The sequence below is a fragment of the Verticillium nonalfalfae genome (assembly GCF_003724135.2).
Source record: "Verticillium nonalfalfae strain VnAa140/NRRL 66861 chromosome Unknown scaffold_12, whole genome shotgun sequence".
Taxonomy (NCBI): Eukaryota; Fungi; Ascomycota; class Sordariomycetes; order Glomerellales; family Plectosphaerellaceae; genus Verticillium; species Verticillium nonalfalfae.
Genome location: NW_021167237.1, coordinates 243,851 through 264,150, shown reverse-complemented (window position 1 = coordinate 264,150; position 20,300 = coordinate 243,851). Strand labels below are relative to the sequence as shown.

Below are 20,300 nucleotides of genomic sequence, written 5' to 3'. Positions count from 1 at the left end.
ATACATTGGCAAAAGCTTCGCGAGCCTTGGTCTCTTGGTCAAGGTACGATCGCAACGCCCAGATATCCTAGATCTTCGCCCAGAATATTCACGCCTCGACTTCCTTTCAGTACGCTGCAATAGTCTTGAAGAAGATCCATAGCTGAGTTTGTCGATCTTCGTTCGAAAGGGACGCCGGAACTTCCGTTGGGCGGTCCACGTCCGATGCAGCTTTTGTCGTGACGATCTTAGTCCTGGTCGACTCTTACCTCCCAGTAAACGCGCAGGCCAAATGCCAAGGTGGAAAAATGTCGTCGATCGACAGCTCGGCCGACAGACTTGGCTGTCGGGGGTCGGCCCCGCGGTGTTTTGACATGATTTGGAGCTAATCTAAAGGAGATCGGCAGTCATGCTCTCAGCCCCTGGCATCTGCGACTCATCATCTGCCCAGCGCATCCGGGCGTTCGATGTGTGCCGTCATTCGTCCGGTTGAAAGCAGCGAGGACATTCCCCCGATGTATGCCGGTAGGGCATCTGGGGCAATGCGGGGTGCTCCCGATGACAGTGCGGAGGTTTCAGAGGAAGCCGAGCAGCAGTGATCAAGTATGAGATAGATCCGTTTGATACAGCGGAGATTGCTCAGGAAATGGACAGGGGGGGTGTTGGGGGCCGTTGGTACGGAGGTGCTGCTTCCGTTCAGTATTTTCGGCGGTGAACTAGATTTTGTCTTGAGGCTTAGTCAACGAGACAGCACTTAGCTTCCAACATACCAACATGTTCGGGTCTTTACACCGTTCAACCATCGCCTGATTATTCTGGGTCAGTTGATAACCAAGTAGCAGCGCAAGGGAGTCGATTCGTCGTCAGACCGAATGTATGAAAAGGATTAAACCTTGTGCCACCTGTGGCCAAACAAGCCGACGGCTACCGGGCCGGACTTCTCAGCCGGTTTATCCTGCTACACGAATAGGAATTCATTAAAAGAAGACGAAACCCAGCTGTGCGATAATTAAAGGCGTCTGTTGACCAAAAGTTCGCGGAACAAGTGAGCACGTGCATTCTAGTACCTAGTGCTGGACCAAACTTTGAAGCCTCTTATCGTCTGTTCATGTACCGAGATATTCACCGCCTTGATTATTCCTGGTCTTGATTTGTGATGTGATACAAAGTCCGATGTATGGAACCCATTCAAATGTATGAATTCGGTGACTGGTGTTGGCGGATTCAAGCTCGACACGGCTTCAATATTCTCTGTACAATGAATACGACGGACCGATAATATGCCGCGGATCTGGCCGCGATGAGCCTGAGGAGCTATCAGAGCATGGGTTGAGCAGAGTGAAGGGGTCTTTCGCACTAAGCCAGCAAGCAATAGACGAAAAGTATAGGGTTAGAACACATCCTAATCACTGGCCCTCCACAGCTAGGAGGGCCCTTCGCAACCCTTGTATACGCGTTCCCATAGTCCCCAGGCCCCAAGCACCCCGTGTTCCATGGTTCCGCGCGGGCTCCTGATAGGAGCAGTAGGGGTTCATGAGCATCTGAAAAACGTCAACGCCACTTCCTAACCTGTTTCCACCCCCTGACCCTCCTCCTCTCCTTGGAGAATTTTTGGTATGGTTGCGCTTAATCCGGGCAATGGCCGACCGCGTGTTTCTACTTGCTACTATGTTCCTCGAAATTAGCGTTCCCGTTGAAAATGAATCACATGTTGGTTTTTATGTACCAGAAGCTCTTCATGGAGACCTTAGGAACCTATGACATATCTACGCCGGCATCTTTTGTTGACTCCGAGGATCAGCAGTCACGTCGTGTGCACAACCATCGGAACTCTACCTGGCAGTGGTGGACTCGTACTGAATAGTAAGATGTATGGAGAACAAATATGCTATCCCATGCTAGGAAAACGATTAGTAACCCCCGAGCGCCGTGCACATGGCTAGCCATGACTGTAGGTACAACGACCGGTTGAATGCATACAAGCGCATTTCAGTGACCAGAGAAATTTAGCTCAGTGAAGGCGTCTGCCAATAAATATTAATGGACCCTATAGTTCAAAAAGTACCTCAATCATATGAAAGAATCGGAGGTTAATTGCGTTGTGATGGGTGGGTGGCCAGCTCAACTATCGACCACGTTACGTTTGGTGTGATCTGTGCACATTCGAGCCCTCTTCACTTGTCGGGCTCCGCTCTCCTGACCCTTGCTTCGACTCGACCGTGACCTGTTGTGTGACTAGAGTAGTTGCCTGAATGCCTCCCTTGCCCGCCGTCGACTTCTCGCCTTCCTTAGACGAACGATTCAGCGCTGCCCAGTAGGGGTTGTGATGGCTCTTCACCCCACCGCTGACAGTGACTTTGTAATCACCGGCCACGGACACCCTTCCAGCGTCCTGCGTGACCAGCTCGATTCTATCTTGGCCTTGGAGAGACCAAGTGCTGTCTGACGCAGGGACAGTGACGGATGTGACTCTTGTCTTGTTCGGAATCGTGTTCGTGCTGCCGTCTGGAGCATGAATATATGCACCGCACTGAGATCGACCTTGGTTTCCTCTTATGGAGGAGCCCATCAGACTGGGCATGATCTTGGCGAAGACTGGTCTTAGCGTCGGTAAACAAGCCGCGAGGATGGCAGTTGTGACTTCAAGATATGACCAGGTTGCCGCATCCACATTGTCCCAGTTAGGGTCATCTGTCGAAGCCGCGATCTTGAGAGTGCGGATGCGAATAATGGAGATGATGCAGGTGCTGTCACAATGGTACGTCAAAACCGGCTCGACGAGGAAAGTATCTGTCAAAATGCAGAGACACTTACAAGAACCCGAGGCCAAAGACCGCGAATAGCATCACCTTTTGCTTCTTGGGTAACTGAAGGGACCGAACTACCGGCAGCGGCAGGCCGAAAATGGCGAAATCGGAGACCAGGTTGAAAGCGGCCATGACATACCAAATGGTCAACGAGTCCAGGCATCTACCCGGCAAAGCGTGGTCCCAGAACTTGGCGACTGGGATGCAGACGAGTGTCAGGAGGAAGAAGATTGTGATTGACCAAGCAACCATAAACGCGACAGCGTAGAAGGTAATGCGTTGCATCATCCGGAGAGCAAAAATTCGCCGGTATTGGAGTAGGATAGAAATTTTGACGAGACACATGGACATGTTGTACACTATAATGGAGCTGTAAAAGGCCTATCGCTGTGACTTAGCATATGGATGACGAGGGTTTGGATGGAAGTCATGCCCCGAGTCTTGCCATACCTTCATGTATGGGAAAAGGTGTGCTTCAGGCTGAACCCAAGTGTGTGATCCGAGACCCCATTTGCTCTCTGCGAACCCCAATTAGCCTGGCTTGCATCTCTAGGGATCAGGCGGCGTCTTACCTAGGCCAATAGTCACGGCGGCGGCGATGGCCAGGATCTGGGCACCCACCATAACTCCATCATCCCAGCCAAAGGTGTGAAGAAGGACCAGTCGCGTATAAGAACGAAGCGTGACAGCGATGGTCGACAACGCACAGAAAACCGACAAGATCGTGCAGATCTCTGTGAAACGAGACTCGTCATCCACTGAGTGGTTGCTCATCTTCTCAACACCTCCGGCTGTGTCTTCAGAGCGTGTGTACATGGGGGCTGGCGGACAAGAACTGATGCTGAGCAGTCGGGACTTTCATAATCAAGTTATGAAAGCGTGTGAGCCCCAAAAGCTGGTCCAGCAAATAGTTTCGCAAGATGGTTGACAAGGCAGGTCATGGTATATATCTCCGGCCTCCCCCTTGTCCCTTTTTCATCAACACCACGATCCACCCCCGGTACGCCACTCCAGACCCGCATGTCTCATGGTATGAAGGTGGCTGTCCTCGAGTTCATCGACTAAGGCGACACCATCGAGCTGGTAGATGAGGATGCACGGAGATCCAGTGTCATAGGGATCAACGACGTAAGTCTGTTCGCACTGGAAGACCCTGGTCCCTAGTCTGCCTGATGCCCCTGAATTGGGCTGGTGACAACGGGCGCCGATAGTATCCCGACGGCGTTTGGTCTACTGCAGGTCATGCCATCTGAAGCCCAGCGGTTCATCGCCCCCAATCCGCTAAATCCTGTAAGTGGATACAGCGTTATGCGACGCCTGCTTTAGCGTGGTCAGCTTCGTGCAGACCCCTGCTTCGATTGACGTGCCGACCTGCTGAGAAGTTCTTGTGTGCGTGGTGCTTAAAGCTTCCCTGTAGTGAGCGTCCATCTTACTCTAAAGATTTACTTGTCTGCACATTCCCGGGCGGCCGGACTACTGTTCAGAGAAGATCCAGCACGACACGCTTGGCGAACATGCGACGTTATCAACAGGGTAGCTGTAATGTGGAAGCTCATCCACTCCTTGGAAAAGTGAGTTTGTGGAGGTCCAAGAGCACAAGTGGCCTGTCAAAGGGGTAGGTAGGGGAACGGACCGATTTTCGATGTGACGTGAAGATCTTACAGCAGCACTTATTGACCATTCGTGAGGGATCGCCGGATTGTGGATCAATCATGTCCGCGGCAGACAAAGGATGGACACTTCCGGCCGGTATTGTGAATTGTGGGCGATCTATGGTCTTTCACCGCGGAAGAAGAGACGTATTATAAGCTATCTTGAGCTCTCCGACGATCGTCAACAGAGAATTTCCTCGTCGTAAATTAGCTCTATCGGGACGAAAAGTTATAGCAGGCAGGCGACCAAGCGACGGTAGAGCAACCATGGAACGTTTGGTCAACAATCTCGGTCCATGGTCTAGGCCCAGAGGCGTATCTTTCGGCATTTCATGTTGGTGCTACATCTCCAGAGAAATCATGGAGTGTGGTCGCACCACACTTAGTTGGCTGCTCTGTGGCGGCTCTGTTCATCACGTTCTCGTCATACGACCAGTTGTGGCAGTCTTGGCACGAGCGACGAGTGTGAAATTGACTCATGTAACAAATCAAGTGACCCAAAAGCGTTCTGCCGTCTGGGAAAGAAAAAAAGAGTTGGAGGCACCTGGGAAGCCCCTGAAGTGTATCTGTGCAGCAGATGGTATCGCGAACGGAGATAGAACTGAGGAGTCCATGGCAGGAGGCGATGAGCCCTGAGCCGTGGAACCCGAGGTATCAGCGCCGCCATGAGTAATAAATACTCAGCCTGGCTTGATCTGGCTCAAGGGTGGTCCCTGGTGGACTACGCCGCTACGGTAACGCAGCAGGCTGGCGCAAGTGGAGCAGGGATGGCCTGTGGAGATGTACCAAAGTATCCAGTACACACCACAACGGCTCTAGGACACAAGACAGATGCAGGGGCTATTCCCCAGGGAATAATTGGAGGGACGAGCGCTGAAAGCCCTCTTGTCTATCTCGTAAAAGCCGATGGACAGTACCACGCAATCAAGTGTGCCGTGGGCCTCGTTTGCTCGTGTGTTGTTCGACTACATGCCCGGCAGTGGCAGCTGCTTATTGGCATCCTCAGCCGTTTTTCTTGCCAGCTTCGGTAGGGTTGACCTTCGTCTGCCGGGATCACGGAGTCTCCGGAATACCTGAGCTCGAGCCCAAACTCTAAATTTGTGGCGGATCCGTGATGGCTCTCATCAGTCGAGGATCTCTTGCCAGCGACGAACAGGATGCGCTGCCGGTCGGGACCACGAACGCCACAGTGACAGCTGAAGAGCCGGCGGCAACGAACAACTTCTGCCTGTGCCAGTCCCTGTGCAGCGCAGAGGCCCCCTGACTCGTCTTGGTCCAGACTCTGAAAGCCAGACCAGACCATCTGCGATTATGGTGACTTGTGTGATTCAGGCTATGTAGAAGCCTTCCACCCCCGAGTCGACCCCGACGTAACCTTCCAATCTTGCCAGTATGGCCTTCGACCGAGAAGCATTGTCCGCGAATCCCACTTCATCCAAAGAAACCTTTCACTTCTCGTCTGCAGCTCGCCTTTAAACCGGATGTTGGGCTTGGCGATATCGAAAGCATGGCTGGGGAGACGGGTCCCATCTCAAGTTCGCTACCGATCAATATGATCATAGCCGGCTTTTTCGCTATTGCCTGCTTCAACTGTTTCGAGATCTTGATCACCCTCCTCGACCGATTCAAGAGGCCAAAAAGTTTATACTTTTGGAGCATGCTGGTTACGACCCTTGGGATCCTCCTCCACACGATCGTCGTACTACTTCGCTATTACGCTTTGGGGCCTAATTTCATCCTGGCAGTCCTGACATGCGTCGGATGGTACGGCATGGTGACAGGCTTCTCTGTTGTCCTCTACTCGCGCATTCACCTTGTCGAACCGGATAAGACAAAGACTCGGTGGATCCTCGTCATGATCGTCACGAGCTTCTGCATCTTCCACGTCCCTGTCACCGTTCTCTTCCTCGGCAGCAATACTCAGCACACCGCAACATTTATTCGGGCCTTTGACGTCTATGAGCGCGTCCAGCTCGCGGGGTTCTGCATCCAGGAGTGCCTCATATCAGGATTCTACATTCTCGAAAGTCTTCGCTCCCTCAGGCCAATCCTCGCCATCAAACTACCAAGGGAGCGCCAGATTATTAGGAACCTCGTCATCGTCAACGTTTTCGTCATTGTCCTCGATATCAGTCTGCTGGTGACCCAGTACACAGGCAACTTCCAGATTCAGACAACCTACAAACCTGTCGTGTACAGCATCAAGCTCAAGATGGAATTCGTCATCCTCAATAGGCTTCTCTGCCTCGTACAGCGCGGCGACAATAACGACTGGTACAATCTCGAAAGTAGCAGCGCCCGGTATGGCCAATGGCATCCTAGCATCTCCGATATACGGTCGTTCGACCCCAAAGCCCAATCAGTGGGACATTCCCATCATGGAATGCAGCTGCAACTGCAGCGAATCTCCGAGCCTGCAGCGCAGTCCTTCGGCGTGGAATCGTCAAATCATTCAGGTGACACTGCACCGCCAAGGAATTTCCGGTTTCCGCCTGCCGCTGCAACGCGCTAGCTAACAGCGATATTTGCATAATCTCACTATTCGTTCTTTGCTTTTCTTTTGAACCAGGGCATCAAACGCAGCGACGAATTCACCAACTAGACGCGCGTCGGCCCTGAATATCCGATGTTTCAACCGTCCCCTATGGTGCCAGTAGTCTTTCCACGAGGCGGGCTCCCCCTGGTCCTCATCTTGCTCTTAGTCGGTGGTGGGCTATGTCCCACAACTCCCGCTTGCTAGAGGTCACTGTCCCTCGCGGGCAGCCAAGCTGCGAGAGACTGGCCCTCTTGGGTCTGGCAGATTCTTGGTCGGCCGTTGGTCCGGCGCCTTCACCGCCGGGCTTCCTGGCGCTGCGGCTTCTGAGCAGGCTGTAACTACCTAGCAGCTTACAAAGAGAACACTGACAGAAAGAGTGAGGATTGCTATCAGTGGAAGCTCATGTTGTGACTCTGAGGCGTGGTGGTATCGTCAGGCACTATGCACTCTTTGCGACGAATACAAGGTAAAACATAGACTAATCATTATCGCCAAAAAGATTATATCCATGAATATAGAACATCGTCCTCATGTACCTATCCGTTCTCGAGCCTGGCTCACGCACAGAGAGTTAGGGTGACATCCTTGGCAGACGTACAGGTCTTGACCTGACTGCCAGCTGGAGGAGTGCCGTTGGCCCAGGTGATCGCGGGGCAGGTCGAGTCGGCGCTTCTCTCGACGAGCTTCTTGCCCTTGAAGGCGTCACCAAAGACACTGCTAAGATCATACCAGATCTTGGCGCCGTCAAGGGAGTAGGCGAAGTTGAGCTGCGGAGCGCCAGTGTAGAGGCCGTCGCGAGCGGTTGTGATCTTGATGGCCTTGCCGCCAGTCTTAGGGTCTTTGATAAAGGTCTCGGCGTAAGACCCAGACTTAGGGGCCAAGCGATAAGGACCAGCGATAGCGCTGCCGACGGACCAGACGCTGACTTCGTAGTCGCAGTTATTCACCACGCGAGCCTTGCCAACAGCAGAAACGAGAGGGGTAGTAAGGGCTAGAGCGGCGATGATGCTGGCTTTGATCTGCATGTTGGCGGTTTGACGGTGCCTATTGAGAATGTTGATCGGATATTTAAATCTGAGGCAAGATGCGATACTGGGGCCGATGCGTTTCGAATGATGTGTTGCGTGTCTTTCGACTGCGTTATCCACCAGCTACTTATACTTCTCTGTGACGAGCGTATTTCCCGATGTGATGCCGGTGCGGAATCGACTACAACATCGTATATCTCGTGTGAATGACTGCCTAAGTAAAATGTCAGCTGTCGTCACACGGAGGCGTCAAGCAAACCTCGAATAGCCGTGTGGTGCTCTGGCGGAGGATCGAACAGCCAGTAGCCGGCTGCCAACCGAGCTTCGTTGGCTGACCCTGGAATCGATACACATTCCGGGCCTGAGTCTGCAGGGCTAGCACCAAGCCCATCTTCGCACACGGATATGCAAAATCACGAAGACGGAAGGTCATTATGATGTCGAACTGAGGAGAAAGAGATAAGCACGGCGGACCAGCCCGACGCCATTTGCTGAAAGTAGGTAAGCGAAGCTGAACACGATGCCGACCGTTCCAGAAGGCCATGCGATCAGGCGGCGGTGACATGACTGGGCCAAACGGATACCAGCCTGCTCAAAGGCAGAATGCGGGGAGAGAATACGGGGTCGTGTCGATCCCCTTGCTTGGCCGGCGCAAGGGTCTTGGATCAGCTCTTACAGGTGGCTGCATCTCGTATCGGCCACAGCCTTAGGACTGGGCAAACAACTCCCATGATCATGACCGAATCGGCCAGTGTACTCCGGCCGGTGTATGAATGCGGCGATTTCTCGTATCGCTGCGGTGGTGTCATAGGAGTAACATGCTTCGATCCCACAAGACTGGCCATTCAGCAGAAACGACCCCTGTGTGTCACAATACGAATGATTTCACCAGCACACCTACAGATACGTCAGGTGAGATGCAGTTGGCCAAGCCTGTCATACGATCTAAAATTGGGATCTTTGTCGATCGGGTGCTAAAATGAAGACCGTGGACTTGAGGCTCTTCACGGAGCGCTTCTTGACTTGCGAGATGAGTAGACGGTACTGATTTAGGAGTGCCAATATTTGCGCGACACTGCTTATTGGACCAGGATTCCATTTAACCATCAGGTTGTCAGCCCAGAGCGGGATAAAACGTTGGAGCGTATATTATCGGAAGGCACGGATTGCAATATCGTGCACTTCCCGTGGTTGATGTGCTACCAGTCTGCTGCATCCTGCAGTAGCAACGGTTACAAGGCGTTTAGGGTGACTCAATGGCTGAATCGGCTAACATCCGCCCCAACTAGGAGGACTTTCAACCTGATTGAGCAGTTTGTAGATTCGCTGATGCAAGCGTAAACACATGTTGAGAGATGAAGCCTTGAAAGACGGCGCGGTTGCCAGAGCTGTTCTCACGGTAGGGCCATTTTGCCTAGCAAAGCGTTGTCCTGCAGACAATGGCTTTGCTCAACGCTTTACTGTTGTGCTGTTAAGCCCGGGTCAAGGTGGGTAAAAATGATATAACTCGCACTGTTTGGCAGTTACTAGCCATCAAGTTAGCTACCTGGGTAAGATATGGCGAAACACTTCTTAAAGTCTTGGGCTAAAACACGCAGTAAATGCATGCTGTGTACATAGGTAGGATAGAATTATTAGTTTCTGTGCCAAGTCATTTTGATCCTCGGCTGGCGTGGTGGGGTATCTTAGGTAAGGGAAGATACCTACCTAGGTACCTAGCCTGCCTAGGTAGGTAGGTACTAGGTAAGGCAACAGCCGCCTAGAAAGCACTCGACAGAAAAAATGGCCCATCCAAAGGCTCTCCAGTAGGCTTACAACGTGAGCAATAAGGTATGGGTCCCGTTGATCTACTGGTAAATTGGGGTGCTTTCTCATTCGGGGGGACTGTCGTCTTTTGTTGGCCACTTGGTAGGTATGGTACTCACAAAATGAAGGTGGTGAATCAAGGTCAGGTGCTTTCGTGAACGAGGAGATTAACCGCCAGGCTTCCCCAGTCACTGGCGCTGCATCGTGTGGTCGCATTTTAAGCGCCCTTGTTCCAGGCGCCCTCTCTCCTTCTCTGCTGTGGTTGGTACCTTAGGTAGGGTTGGCTGGCCTTAGGCAAGGGAACCGTCGGAGCGACACGTGCATCGTCACGTGCTATTGACCAGCTTTATTCAATGCCCGCCTGGCAGCCGACAGTTACATCAACTTTCTCCTCATGTGAACCACTGCCTATTTCTCACTTGCAAGCAGCCATGACAACAGATTCGAGTTCACCCACAGACCTGGCGACCGTCAACATTCTTGATGCTTCTCATCGCCAGGCCTTGGAGCGAGCGCTGACGCGTGTACTTCTCACCAATCATGTCGAGGTCGCCTACGCTGAGATCCTGGATGGCATGCCACTGGCGGCTACTTATCGTGAATTCTTTTATGCTTGGAAAACGCACCCGTCTGTGAATCATATCGAGCTCTGCTCAGGCTCTCTTGAGAAAGCTCGCGACTTTAGGGCGAATTTCAAGATCTCTTCACTTCAGTTCTCCCTCACGGTTTGTTCGACCATCCCCCCTCCAATCCCTCCAATCCACTGAGGCATGGGCACTGACGAAGCCGCACAAGACTCTGCTAGCCTTCCAAGACGCTGCATCGGGCTCCAAGCAGTTTTATTTGCGTCTTTTAGAGCTTCTCGCTGTGTCCTGTCATCGGGTTGCTGTGTACCTTTACGATATTGGTGGAAGAAACCATCATCATACAGAGCATGAGAGATGGCGAGACAGGCCCGGGGATGATGACCCTTGGGGTAGTCACCGACCGCCCATCGTCTTCACCCACGGGCCGTACAACGCTTTCGAGCAGTACCCTCACGGTCTGGCGGACGTAGCAGCATACTGGGCTGAGGCCCGGATTTTCGGAGGAGTATTCGTCTTCGACAGAGGAGAGACAGAAATCGAAGTATGCACGCCAGAGCCATTTCATGTTGCTAGACGTGATTTCTGACCTTTCAACAGTGTCGGGAAATTTACATGCACGCCTGCTTTCCTGGGTCACCTCGAACACTGTTCGCCTTGACTTCCAAGCAGTTTGGTGAGCTCATTCACTTTCTTCTGGACGAGGATGGTGAACTCAGCGATGGTTCCAATGAATCCTCTGCTCAAATCGTGTCTACCGCGCAATGTCCGTTGCCGATCAGGGCGACCTCTGAGAATCGCTGGCGATGGGACCCATGGGATGCCATCGCGTGCTTTCATGTTTTCCGCGATAAGTACGAACGCAAGGTTGCGAAGTACAAACCCATTCACCTCCAGCCTGCCCGAAGGACTGGCGACTGGCCGGAGCTTGGGGATCAGATGCTTTTAGATGTTTGTGAGTACGAACGTCAACAAGGAACGCATGTCGACCAAGCCATGATTGATAGGCTTAACACGTCAATCAAGATGATCACGCCGTCATCGCCACTGTGGCCCGGGTATAGTCGTTGGGCCGAGGAGCAGTCACGACCGCGATTCGAAGGCGAATGAAGCATTTCAAGCTCGACCTTGTCCCACAGCCCGCGCCACTGAGGCTTATTGAGGAAAAGAATTCAAGTAACATAGGCGGAGCACTTGACGAATCGTCCTAGCACAGTATTGTGATAAAATGTCTCAGGAACCATTTCATGTAAATTCTTGTGCCCTTGGTGCTGGAGAGAATTAATCTCGACTTCAAGAGGCCATTTGCTTGATCGCCTAGTCAACATCGTGGCAGCCATGCTGCATGTACGGACATAGCCTTCACAGTGGCACAGGGGCACAGTAGGTCGCATTCGACTTTTTCTCCCCATACTTTCATGGACGGCATCAAACAGAATTGAGTTGGACAGCCTGATTTCGTTGATGAAACCACGGAGATTCTCCTGTTTTGCTCCAAATCGGTGGTCGGCAAGGTGACGCGCTACCCGATTCGCAACAGGGTAGTAGGGTACTTGTCAGGAATGCCTTTTGAAATGTAAATAATCATGTAGGCGTTGGCCGCCTTGTCTCAGAAAAGGCGTGGGGGACTGATTAGCCGCCAGCCGTTTGGAGATGGGCTACATCTGCTTTGCCGCCCTGAAGTTGATGTTGACCTTGGCCTGAGGGCGGTAAAAGGTGGTCCGGCAAGCACCCAATTGGAAACAATGGGGTTAATTAACCTTCAGGGTTAGGACTTCGGGCCAACACCGGTCGCCCAGGAGTGACCACGGCGCATCGCCAGCGCTCACTGTACCAATGACACGCTCATATGTTGTCGCGGACAAGGCGGCATGATTTGACGGCCTCAGGGGCGTACTTTTCAGAAGTTCTCCAAGCGACAGCCATTTCTCAAGATCGATCCTATAAAATGTCCGGATTGTGTCTCATGTTTTTGGGCATAACAGTGTCTAAGCCCATCTGCCCATATCTCTCCCAAAACATTTGTCCCAGTCTCGAGCACCCACCAAGTACATTCGAATACCCTTTTTGAGCAATTCAAGCTTCGATTCACCATCATAATGTCTATGCCACGAGACTTTCCCGCATACAGCATTGGCAGGGTCGGAATGACAGAGTCCCTCCCCGACGGCACTCATCGACCTGTTCAAGAGAACTCTTTGGAATTCGCCGGTGTAAGTCAATTCCCCTTAGGCGTAGGAATCTGGTCTTGTGTTGACTAAAATATGAACGCATTGTAGCTCGCATTCGCTGCAAATCAGGGTTTAATCATCCTCAACAAGCCCAATGGCTTCCGAACCCTTCGTGCGCTAGGCGAGTCTGTCGTGCGAAATTGGGCAAGGAGCCCAGTCCCGTTCATATTCCAAGGCGATCCTAGACAGATGGGGGCCTATGTGGCAATCTTTCTCCGCGATATTGCGGCCGATTTCCCTCGAATATTTGTGGAGCCAATGCCGAGCAGAGCTGCGATTGCAGAAACAAGGCGACTTCCAGGAAGTGTGTTCTGGAACGGGGACTTGAATCAGCTTCGTCCTAAGGGACTGGGGGCATTATACTTCAACCGCAATGTAAGTTGGATGTCAATATGACGAGCAACCCCCGGTATTTTGGCCTGTGATGTCTTCTTCAGAGGAAAGCATCCATATTAGAGAGCGAGACAAGTTCACTGACATGCAATATCGTTAGATGGTCCTTTCAATGGCCGCGGCGGCTGCACAGGGCGGAGGCAGCTCACCTCATGCCAAAAAGATGTCAGCTAGACATCGCTCGCATCTTTTCATGTTCTCCCTTGCGATGGCGCATGAGCTTACCCATCTATTTGTTGCATACCTCGCGCAAGGAAACTTAGAAGACGCAGCCTACACACCACCTGAAGTCTCGTTTGCGAACTACGGATCGGTTCCTGGGGACGCTGGCGAGGTAAGAGGTGAATCTGGGCGCTGGCTCGAAAGCCAGCTATGGGGCGGCGCCATTGAATTTTACCGGGATATCGAAGATGATGATGGCCAGGTGAGTGGACCAACGAGAAATGCGCAGTGAAGTTGAGGCTGATCGTAGTGTCAGACTGGTATACCCTTTATCCACTACGAAAGCGACCAGTCCAGGCGTATTCACTCTGCTTCCATCATAAACTTGCTTACAAGACTTGAAGGTTCGTACTCATGGAGGGCCATCCCCAAAAAGCTTCTCACTGTCGGGATGTACTGACGGTTCGCCAAGACCCCGGGGATGTATCTCTCCAAACGACAGGACAGCCAATGACATACCAGCAACGCCGGGCTGTAGGACTACTGAATCTATCCTCGACGCAGACTGTTGGGCCGCCACAAGGTCGTCCCATGATAGGTCGTCCAGAAGGACCTTTGTTCAGCATCCCAAGGGGCGAGCTTGTTCGGGTTGCCCATCAACCCAATTACATCCCGAGGGCTACTCGTGTCCGATAGAAGCTGACTGTGGACATTCCATGTAAGATACGGTAAAGATGAAGTGAAATGTTTGATCGAAATCATAAAGATTGTCCCTACATCAGCAGAGACGCAGCCCGAGCCACTGCCTTTTCTTTGTGTTCTCGCGTGGACGGGTATTGGTGAATACATATTGATTCAGTATGCAACCATAATTGCATCTCAGAGTTCTCGTCCTTGATCTGGCCCCAGCACAACTTCTTTTGACTTGGATTGTCAACTGATCATGTGATCATGAATTTCAGTGGAAAATACACACATGAATTCACTTTTACGCCGTTCCTGTTCATATTATTGAGAATCACGATATGAGATTTCACAGTATCTACTCCAGCAGTCCCAGGAGCTTCCTTGCAGCAATGGGTCGAGAGGATTGGCGGGTATTCCATCCTTGAACGAGGCCCACCGCCTTGGCCAAGACCCTGCCGCGCTCTGTCTCAAAACGACTTCCACAAAGATGGGCGTAAGATCCTCAGAGGCATATCTTGGCGTGGCCTCCCCATTGCTAACCGCCTGGATTGAAGCGCTTCGAAGGCGCTGCTCGAATTCGTATGCGCTGTACCATATAGGCGGCATGACTAAAGAACTGCTCTTGCTGGCGAGAAGCTTGCAACGCTAGAGAGACTCAACGACATGACATGATTCTGGCCGTTACTCATCTCCTGATCATATCAATCGACATCTCCGTGATTATCGATCAGATCGAATTTCCAGACTCAAGAATGCCAAGTTTCACATGGAGCTCGTCCACGAAACGGATGCACTAGATCGAATCACCCAGCATTTTCTTGACACCGACATATCAAGGAACAGGTTTCCCTCCAATGTTCATCCAGTTTCCGAGCTTTTCATAGACACTGAATCTCCACCCTTCTGCTTTTGGCCTTCACGGAAAGGTATTTGAGCGAGACCGCCAGCCGAATTACGCCCTGGGTATGGTAGTGAGCATGTGTGTTCCTCGGCGCGAAGCGCAATTTTCAAAACAAATTACTGTAGCAACCCCACAGACTCATAGGAAAGCAGCAGCTACAAACTTCAGTTGGAGTGAACATTAGCACCACGACAGTCGTATGAGACCTTACACAGCAAACACGTGATGGGGCCTTCGGCTCACGACCAGATCGCTACAATTCGCAAAGAGGGGTTTCATTGCCACGTCCCACAAGCTACGCCATTTGGCTAGGAGGGCCACTAAGACTGTAAAGGGAAGAGATGGCCGTCCTGCCCCCGCTCCGACCTTAGCGCCGAGGCTCCGATGGGCTCAGAGCCACACCAGAGCATCTAATCAGATGCGCTGATGATCTTATCAGATGCTATTTCGGCCAAAAGGGGCTTAACACTGCGTTATTAGGTGGGGGATCAGACTGGGATCATCGGCCACACACAGGGATGAGCTTCGCTGCCGAGATGATGTTGAAAATTTTATCAGATCCTCGCCTTTTCTTGCCCTGGGACCTCCCTCATTCCTTGGGCCGCCAGTGTGCCTTTACCTGGCAAGCTTGGCACGCACGCCTCCTTCGGCCCCGGCATCGGATGGTCGCTCACGGGCATTATGCAGCCATTCTCAGGCCACATGTGTGCCAACGGCCCCTCAAGCCCTGCTGTCCCTTCTGTCGATCGGCGAACGCATGTAGCTCCCTTATAAGCTCGTCTGGCCCTTCTACGATCGGCTACACTTGCCTCGCTTCTCTTCGCGCTTCTGTCTCTGACGTTATTTTCTCACGGGATTTCAATCAATCTTTCTCGTGCCTCGCCCCGCGACGCCATCCCCTCATCATCGTTCCCAGGGACAGCTTCGACCTGCATTCGACAGACGCGGTCCACACCATCACACAGCATTCGATGAATTGATTTCCTTCCTGCGAGCGACAATCCGGAGTAGGATTTTGACAACAAAACAATGGTTGTCACAGAGAAGCCTCTCGAGGCTCCCGTGCCACCTTTGGTGGCGGGCCAACAAGATCGCGAGATGCTTCCTCAACAGCCTGCTGAGCCGACAGAGAAAAGCAACGCGACAAGCGTCAAGTCAAAGGATATCGAGCAGCCTGCCAGCGAGTCTGTACGTCAGCCCACCTCTCATGCCAACGACGCTTCATTGTCTCACCCCCAGCGATGGCCAAAGCCATTGTCACCATGATCTGATCAATGTCGTTAGGCTTTTCACTCCCTCACCATCTACTTCCGCTGCCTCTTCGCCGCCGACCCGACATGGCTCGACATTACTCTCATCATTGGTGGTTCCATCTGTGCCGCCGCTGCCGGAACTCCCTTCCCCTTGATGGCGATTCTCTTTGGTCAGCTCGTCGATGATCTCAACGACGCTACTTGCGCCGCCGAAGCGCAGACCGCCGACCCCTTCGCCTATGCGTCCGAGATCAACGAAAAGGTTCTCCTGATGGCCATCATTGCTATTGCAGCCTTCTGCCTCATCTACATCTACATCCTTGCCTGGGGCGTTATCAGCCAGCGCCTTGCTCAGCGACTTCGCGTTCGCTACCTTGCGGCCCTCATGCGCCAGCCGCCTTCCTTTTTCGACGAGCGGGCCAACGCCGGCGAGGTCTCTAGTCGTCTCCACGGCGACATCACGGCCGTCCAGGCGGGCACCTCGGAGAAGGTTGGCATTTTCATCTCAAGCATCAGCTTCTTCGTCACCGCTTTCATTATTGCCTACATCAAGCAGGCGAAGCTTGCCGGTATGCTGACAGCCATGATCCCGGCCTTCATGCTCATGTCGTTGATTGGCGGTGCCTACTTTGGCAAGTATACGGCACGCATGTCCACGGCCATCGGTACAGCATCGTCTCTGGCTGGCGAGTGCCTGCGGAATATCTCAGTCGTCCACGCCTTTGGAGCCGGCCCTCGACTGGAAGCTCGCTTCGCCGACCTGATGGTTGAGGCTCGGACCGCCGGCATCAAGAAGGCCGTCGTGGCTGCCATTCAGGCTGGTCTTTTGTACTTTATTGCTTATGCCGGCAACGCGTTGGCCTTCTGGCAGGGCAGCAAGATGATCGCCGAGGCCAGAACAAACCCCAACGGCACCTCGATGGGTGATATTTACACTGTGGTTCTCCTGCTCGTTGACGGTAAGCCCTCCTGTGCGGTGCGAATCTGTGGAGCTTTCTGATATCCTTCTTAGCTTGCGTCATGCTCGGCGGTATTGCTCCTATTCTGCCCCTCTTCGGGGGTGCTTCGGCTGCGTTCCTCCGTCTCCAGAACGACATCGAGGCCCCTTCGACGCTCGATGCCACGTCGGACGCTGGCAAGATTCTGCCTGCCGAGAATCCCGGCTCGACTGGCATCTCCTTCAACAATGTCAGCTTCTCTTACCCTTCGAGACCCACGCAACCAGTTCTTCGCAACGTCAACCTGACGTTCCCTACCGGCAAATACACCGCCATTGTTGGTCTTTCCGGCAGCGGCAAGTCAACTATTGCCTCCCTGATCAGCCGTCTCTACGACCCGGGCGAGGGTTCCATCACGTACGACGGCCAAGATATTCGCAATATCAACCTTCGCAATCTTAGGAGCCACATGGGCTTCGTCCAACAGGAACCTACCCTGCTCAACAGTTCAATCCTGACGAATATTGCCCTCGGTCTTGTCAACACGACCAAGCCTGCCCACGCTCACCTCAAGTCTTTCCTCAACTGGAACAACCTTACCGAGCTCGGCAACAAGGGCAAAGACCTCAGCGCTTCTGCTGAGGCCCTTGGCCCCGAAGCCGTTGAGATCGTCAAGCTCGTTCATGACGCTGCCGACCAGGCCGATGCCGCGAGCTTTATCGAGCGCCTCGAGAGCGGCTATGGCACCGTCGCTGGTCCTGGTGGTTCTCTCATCAGCGGTGGCCAACGTCAGCGGATCGCCCTCGCCCAGGCACTCATTCGTGACCCCCAGATCCTAGTCCTTGACGAGGCCACTGCGGCCCTCGACTCTGCCAGCGAGCGCCGCATCCAGGAAGCCGTTGAGCGCGCCGCCAAGCACCGTACAGTCATTTCCATCGCCCACCGTCTGTCGACGATTCGCAAGGCAGACAACATTGTTGTCATGGAAGCCGGTCAGGTCGTCGAGCAGGGCTCCTACGCTGAGCTGATGGCCATTGAAGGCGGTGTGTTCGCCCGAATGGCCAGCCTGCAGTCTGTGGGCACTGTCGACCGTGGCGAGGCCAGCTCCATCTCTGGCGACTCTCTAGATGCCTCTACGCTCAAGACCGACATCTTCCCCTCGGAGAAGCTTGACCCTGCCGACCACATCCTGAGCAAGGAGTCCTCTGCCAAGGAGGCCGCCGAAAAAGGCAAGGAAGAGGACAAGGAGGAGGAAGAGCCCAAGACGGAGCTGGATACGAAGCAGCCCTTCTTCTTTGTCACCAAGGGACTGGGCCGCCTCGTTCGTCCGTCACTGCTGTGGCTCGTGGGCGCCATTATCGCTGCCGCCATTGTTGGCTGCACGTTCTCCTCTGCTGGTGTCATTCTCGGTTACACTGTTGGTGCGCTGAACCCTTGCGCCAACACGGTCGAGCGCATCCTCGACCTCGGACGATTCTTTGCCGGCATGATCTTTATGCTGGCTTGCATTGAGTTCTTCGCCAACTTTGTCGCATGGTCCTTCTTCGGCGTCGTGGCCGAGAAGATGCTTTACGCTGTCCGCGTTCTGTCCTTCCGCTCCCTGCTTGAGCAGGACCTCGACTGGCACCAGTCCGAGACGCCCACGAAGTTGCTCACCATTATCACCAAGGACAGTGCGGCCATCGGTGGCTTCAGCGGCTCGACCATCGGTACAGTCTTCGCCATTGTCGTCAACTTCTTCATCGCCATTATCCTGTCCCACATCATCGCTTGGAAGATCGCTATCGTTTGTCTCGCCAGCATCCCCCTCCTCCTCGGCGCCGGCATCATGCAGCTGCGCATGCTGGCTCGCTATGAAGAACGCCAGGCCGGCGCCTTTGCGGACGCGACGGCCGTTGCCGTCGAGGCCGTCCATTCGATCCGCACCATCGCGGCGCTGTCGCTCGAGGGTGAGATCATGGGTTCCTACACGCGCCTGCTCCGTGGACCTCAGAAGATGATCTTCCGCTCGTCGGCTTCGACCAACATCTGGCTCGCCATGCAGCACAGCATGGGCACGCTCATCTACTGTCTCTCGTACTGGTGGGGCTCCCAGCTCATCATGCGCGGCGAGTACAGCCAGACGCAGTTCTTCATCATCCTCATCGCCATGCTCGTCAGCGCGCAGCTCTGGGGCACCATGTTCTCGCTGGCGCCCGAATTTTCGAGGGCCCGCCTCGCTGTTTCGCGCATCCTGAACGTCATCAACCTCGGATCCGGGCGCGATCTCAGCAAGGCCCAGCTCAAGACGCTGCAGACGGCGCGCGAGAGCAAGACCCGCGGCGACAAGACCGCCCCAAGCAGCGATGGTGCTGATGCCGAGGCCGCCAACGAAGTGCAGCTGAAGCAGCCTTTCAAGGGCGAGAGCCGTGGCGCCAAGGTTACGTTTAACAACGTTGGTTTCACATACCCAAACCGTCCCGACGTGCCTGTTCTCGATGGTGTCTCCTTCACTTTGCAGCCTGGTCAATTCTGCGGTAAGCACAATCATTACGCGACCTTTCAAAATGAAGAATGTGTAACTAACAAACCCCCCCCGCAGGCCTTGTCGGCCCCTCAGGTGCTGGTAAGAGTACTATCATGTCACTCGTCCAGCGACTCTACCACCCGACAACAGGCACCATTTCCCTGGACGGCCAGGACCTCAAGCCGCTGCCATCTTCGTTCCGCGAATCCATCGCCCTGGTGCCACAGGACCCGACGCTCTTCGACGGCACCGTGCGCTTCAATGTCGGCCTAGGTGCTGCACCCGGCACCGAGGCCACGGATGCCGAGATTGAGGAGGCGTGCCGTCTTGCCAACATCCACGACACAATCATGGCGCTGCCTGACGGCTACAACAGCGAGTGTGGCGCCTCGGCACAGCGGCTCTCGGGTGGTCAGAGGCAGCGACTCGCCATTGCGCGCGCCCTCGTGCGCAAGCCGAGGCTGCTGCTGCTCGACGAGAGCACGAGCGCGCTCGACGCCGCGAGTGAGGCGGCGCTGCAGGAGGGTCTCGAGAGGGCCTCGAGGGGCACCACCGTGCTGGCCATTACGCACAGGCTGCACACGGTGCAGAAGGCGGATGTGATCCTCGTCGTCGAGGGCGGCAAGATTGTCGATCAGGGCCGCCATGCGGAGCTCATGGAGAGAAGGGAGAGCTATCGCATCAACGCCATGCAGCAGATGCTGCAGTAAGGAGATCCAGGTTGCGGGATTTGTACTTGTTCGAAAGACGATAGACCTGGCTTTAATGCCTTCATAATAGAGAGCGTTCACACTTTGCTTGGAAGGGCTCAATTGATTATCCTGGTGTCAGACGGGC

At 53.7% G+C, this 20,300-nt stretch overlaps 5 protein-coding genes across 5 annotated transcripts; 3 read left to right on the top strand and 2 right to left on the bottom strand.

Moving 5' to 3' along the window:
• Window positions 1-2,116: 2,116 nt before the first annotated feature.
• D7B24_001121 (uncharacterized protein) lies at window positions 2,117-3,602 on the bottom strand (the record flags this gene model as incomplete). The annotated part of the gene is made up of 4 exons (XM_028635366.1): window positions 2,117-2,726; window positions 2,794-3,167; window positions 3,237-3,304; window positions 3,359-3,602. 4 exons carry the CDS (start codon window positions 3,600-3,602, stop codon window positions 2,117-2,119), a joined length of 1,296 nt encoding a protein of 431 aa, XP_028498041.1.
• A 2,388-nt stretch (window positions 3,603-5,990) lies between these two features.
• D7B24_001120 (uncharacterized protein) lies at window positions 5,991-6,950 on the top strand (the record flags this gene model as incomplete). Its single annotated transcript, XM_028635365.1, has 1 exon — window positions 5,991-6,950. One exon carries the CDS (start codon window positions 5,991-5,993, stop codon window positions 6,948-6,950), a length of 960 nt encoding a protein of 319 aa, XP_028498040.1.
• Window positions 6,951-7,531: 581 nt separating this feature from the next.
• D7B24_001119 (uncharacterized protein) lies at window positions 7,532-7,999 on the bottom strand (the record flags this gene model as incomplete). Its single annotated transcript, XM_028635364.1, has 1 exon — window positions 7,532-7,999. One exon carries the CDS (start codon window positions 7,997-7,999, stop codon window positions 7,532-7,534), a length of 468 nt encoding a protein of 155 aa, XP_028498039.1.
• A 2,240-nt stretch (window positions 8,000-10,239) lies between these two features.
• Window positions 10,240-11,502, top strand: D7B24_001118 (uncharacterized protein; the record flags this gene model as incomplete). The annotated part of the gene is made up of 3 exons (XM_028635363.1): window positions 10,240-10,405; window positions 10,740-10,936; window positions 10,993-11,502. The coding sequence occupies 3 exons, from the start codon at window positions 10,240-10,242 to the stop codon at window positions 11,500-11,502; spliced, it is 873 nt and encodes a 290-aa protein (XP_028498038.1).
• A 4,293-nt stretch (window positions 11,503-15,795) lies between these two features.
• Window positions 15,796-20,173, top strand: D7B24_001117 (uncharacterized protein; the record flags this gene model as incomplete). Its single annotated transcript, XM_028635362.1, has 4 exons — window positions 15,796-15,954; window positions 16,051-16,978; window positions 17,032-19,473; window positions 19,539-20,173. The coding sequence occupies 4 exons, from the start codon at window positions 15,796-15,798 to the stop codon at window positions 20,171-20,173; spliced, it is 4,164 nt and encodes a 1,387-aa protein (XP_028498037.1).
• Between the last annotated feature and the right edge of the window lie 127 nt (window positions 20,174-20,300).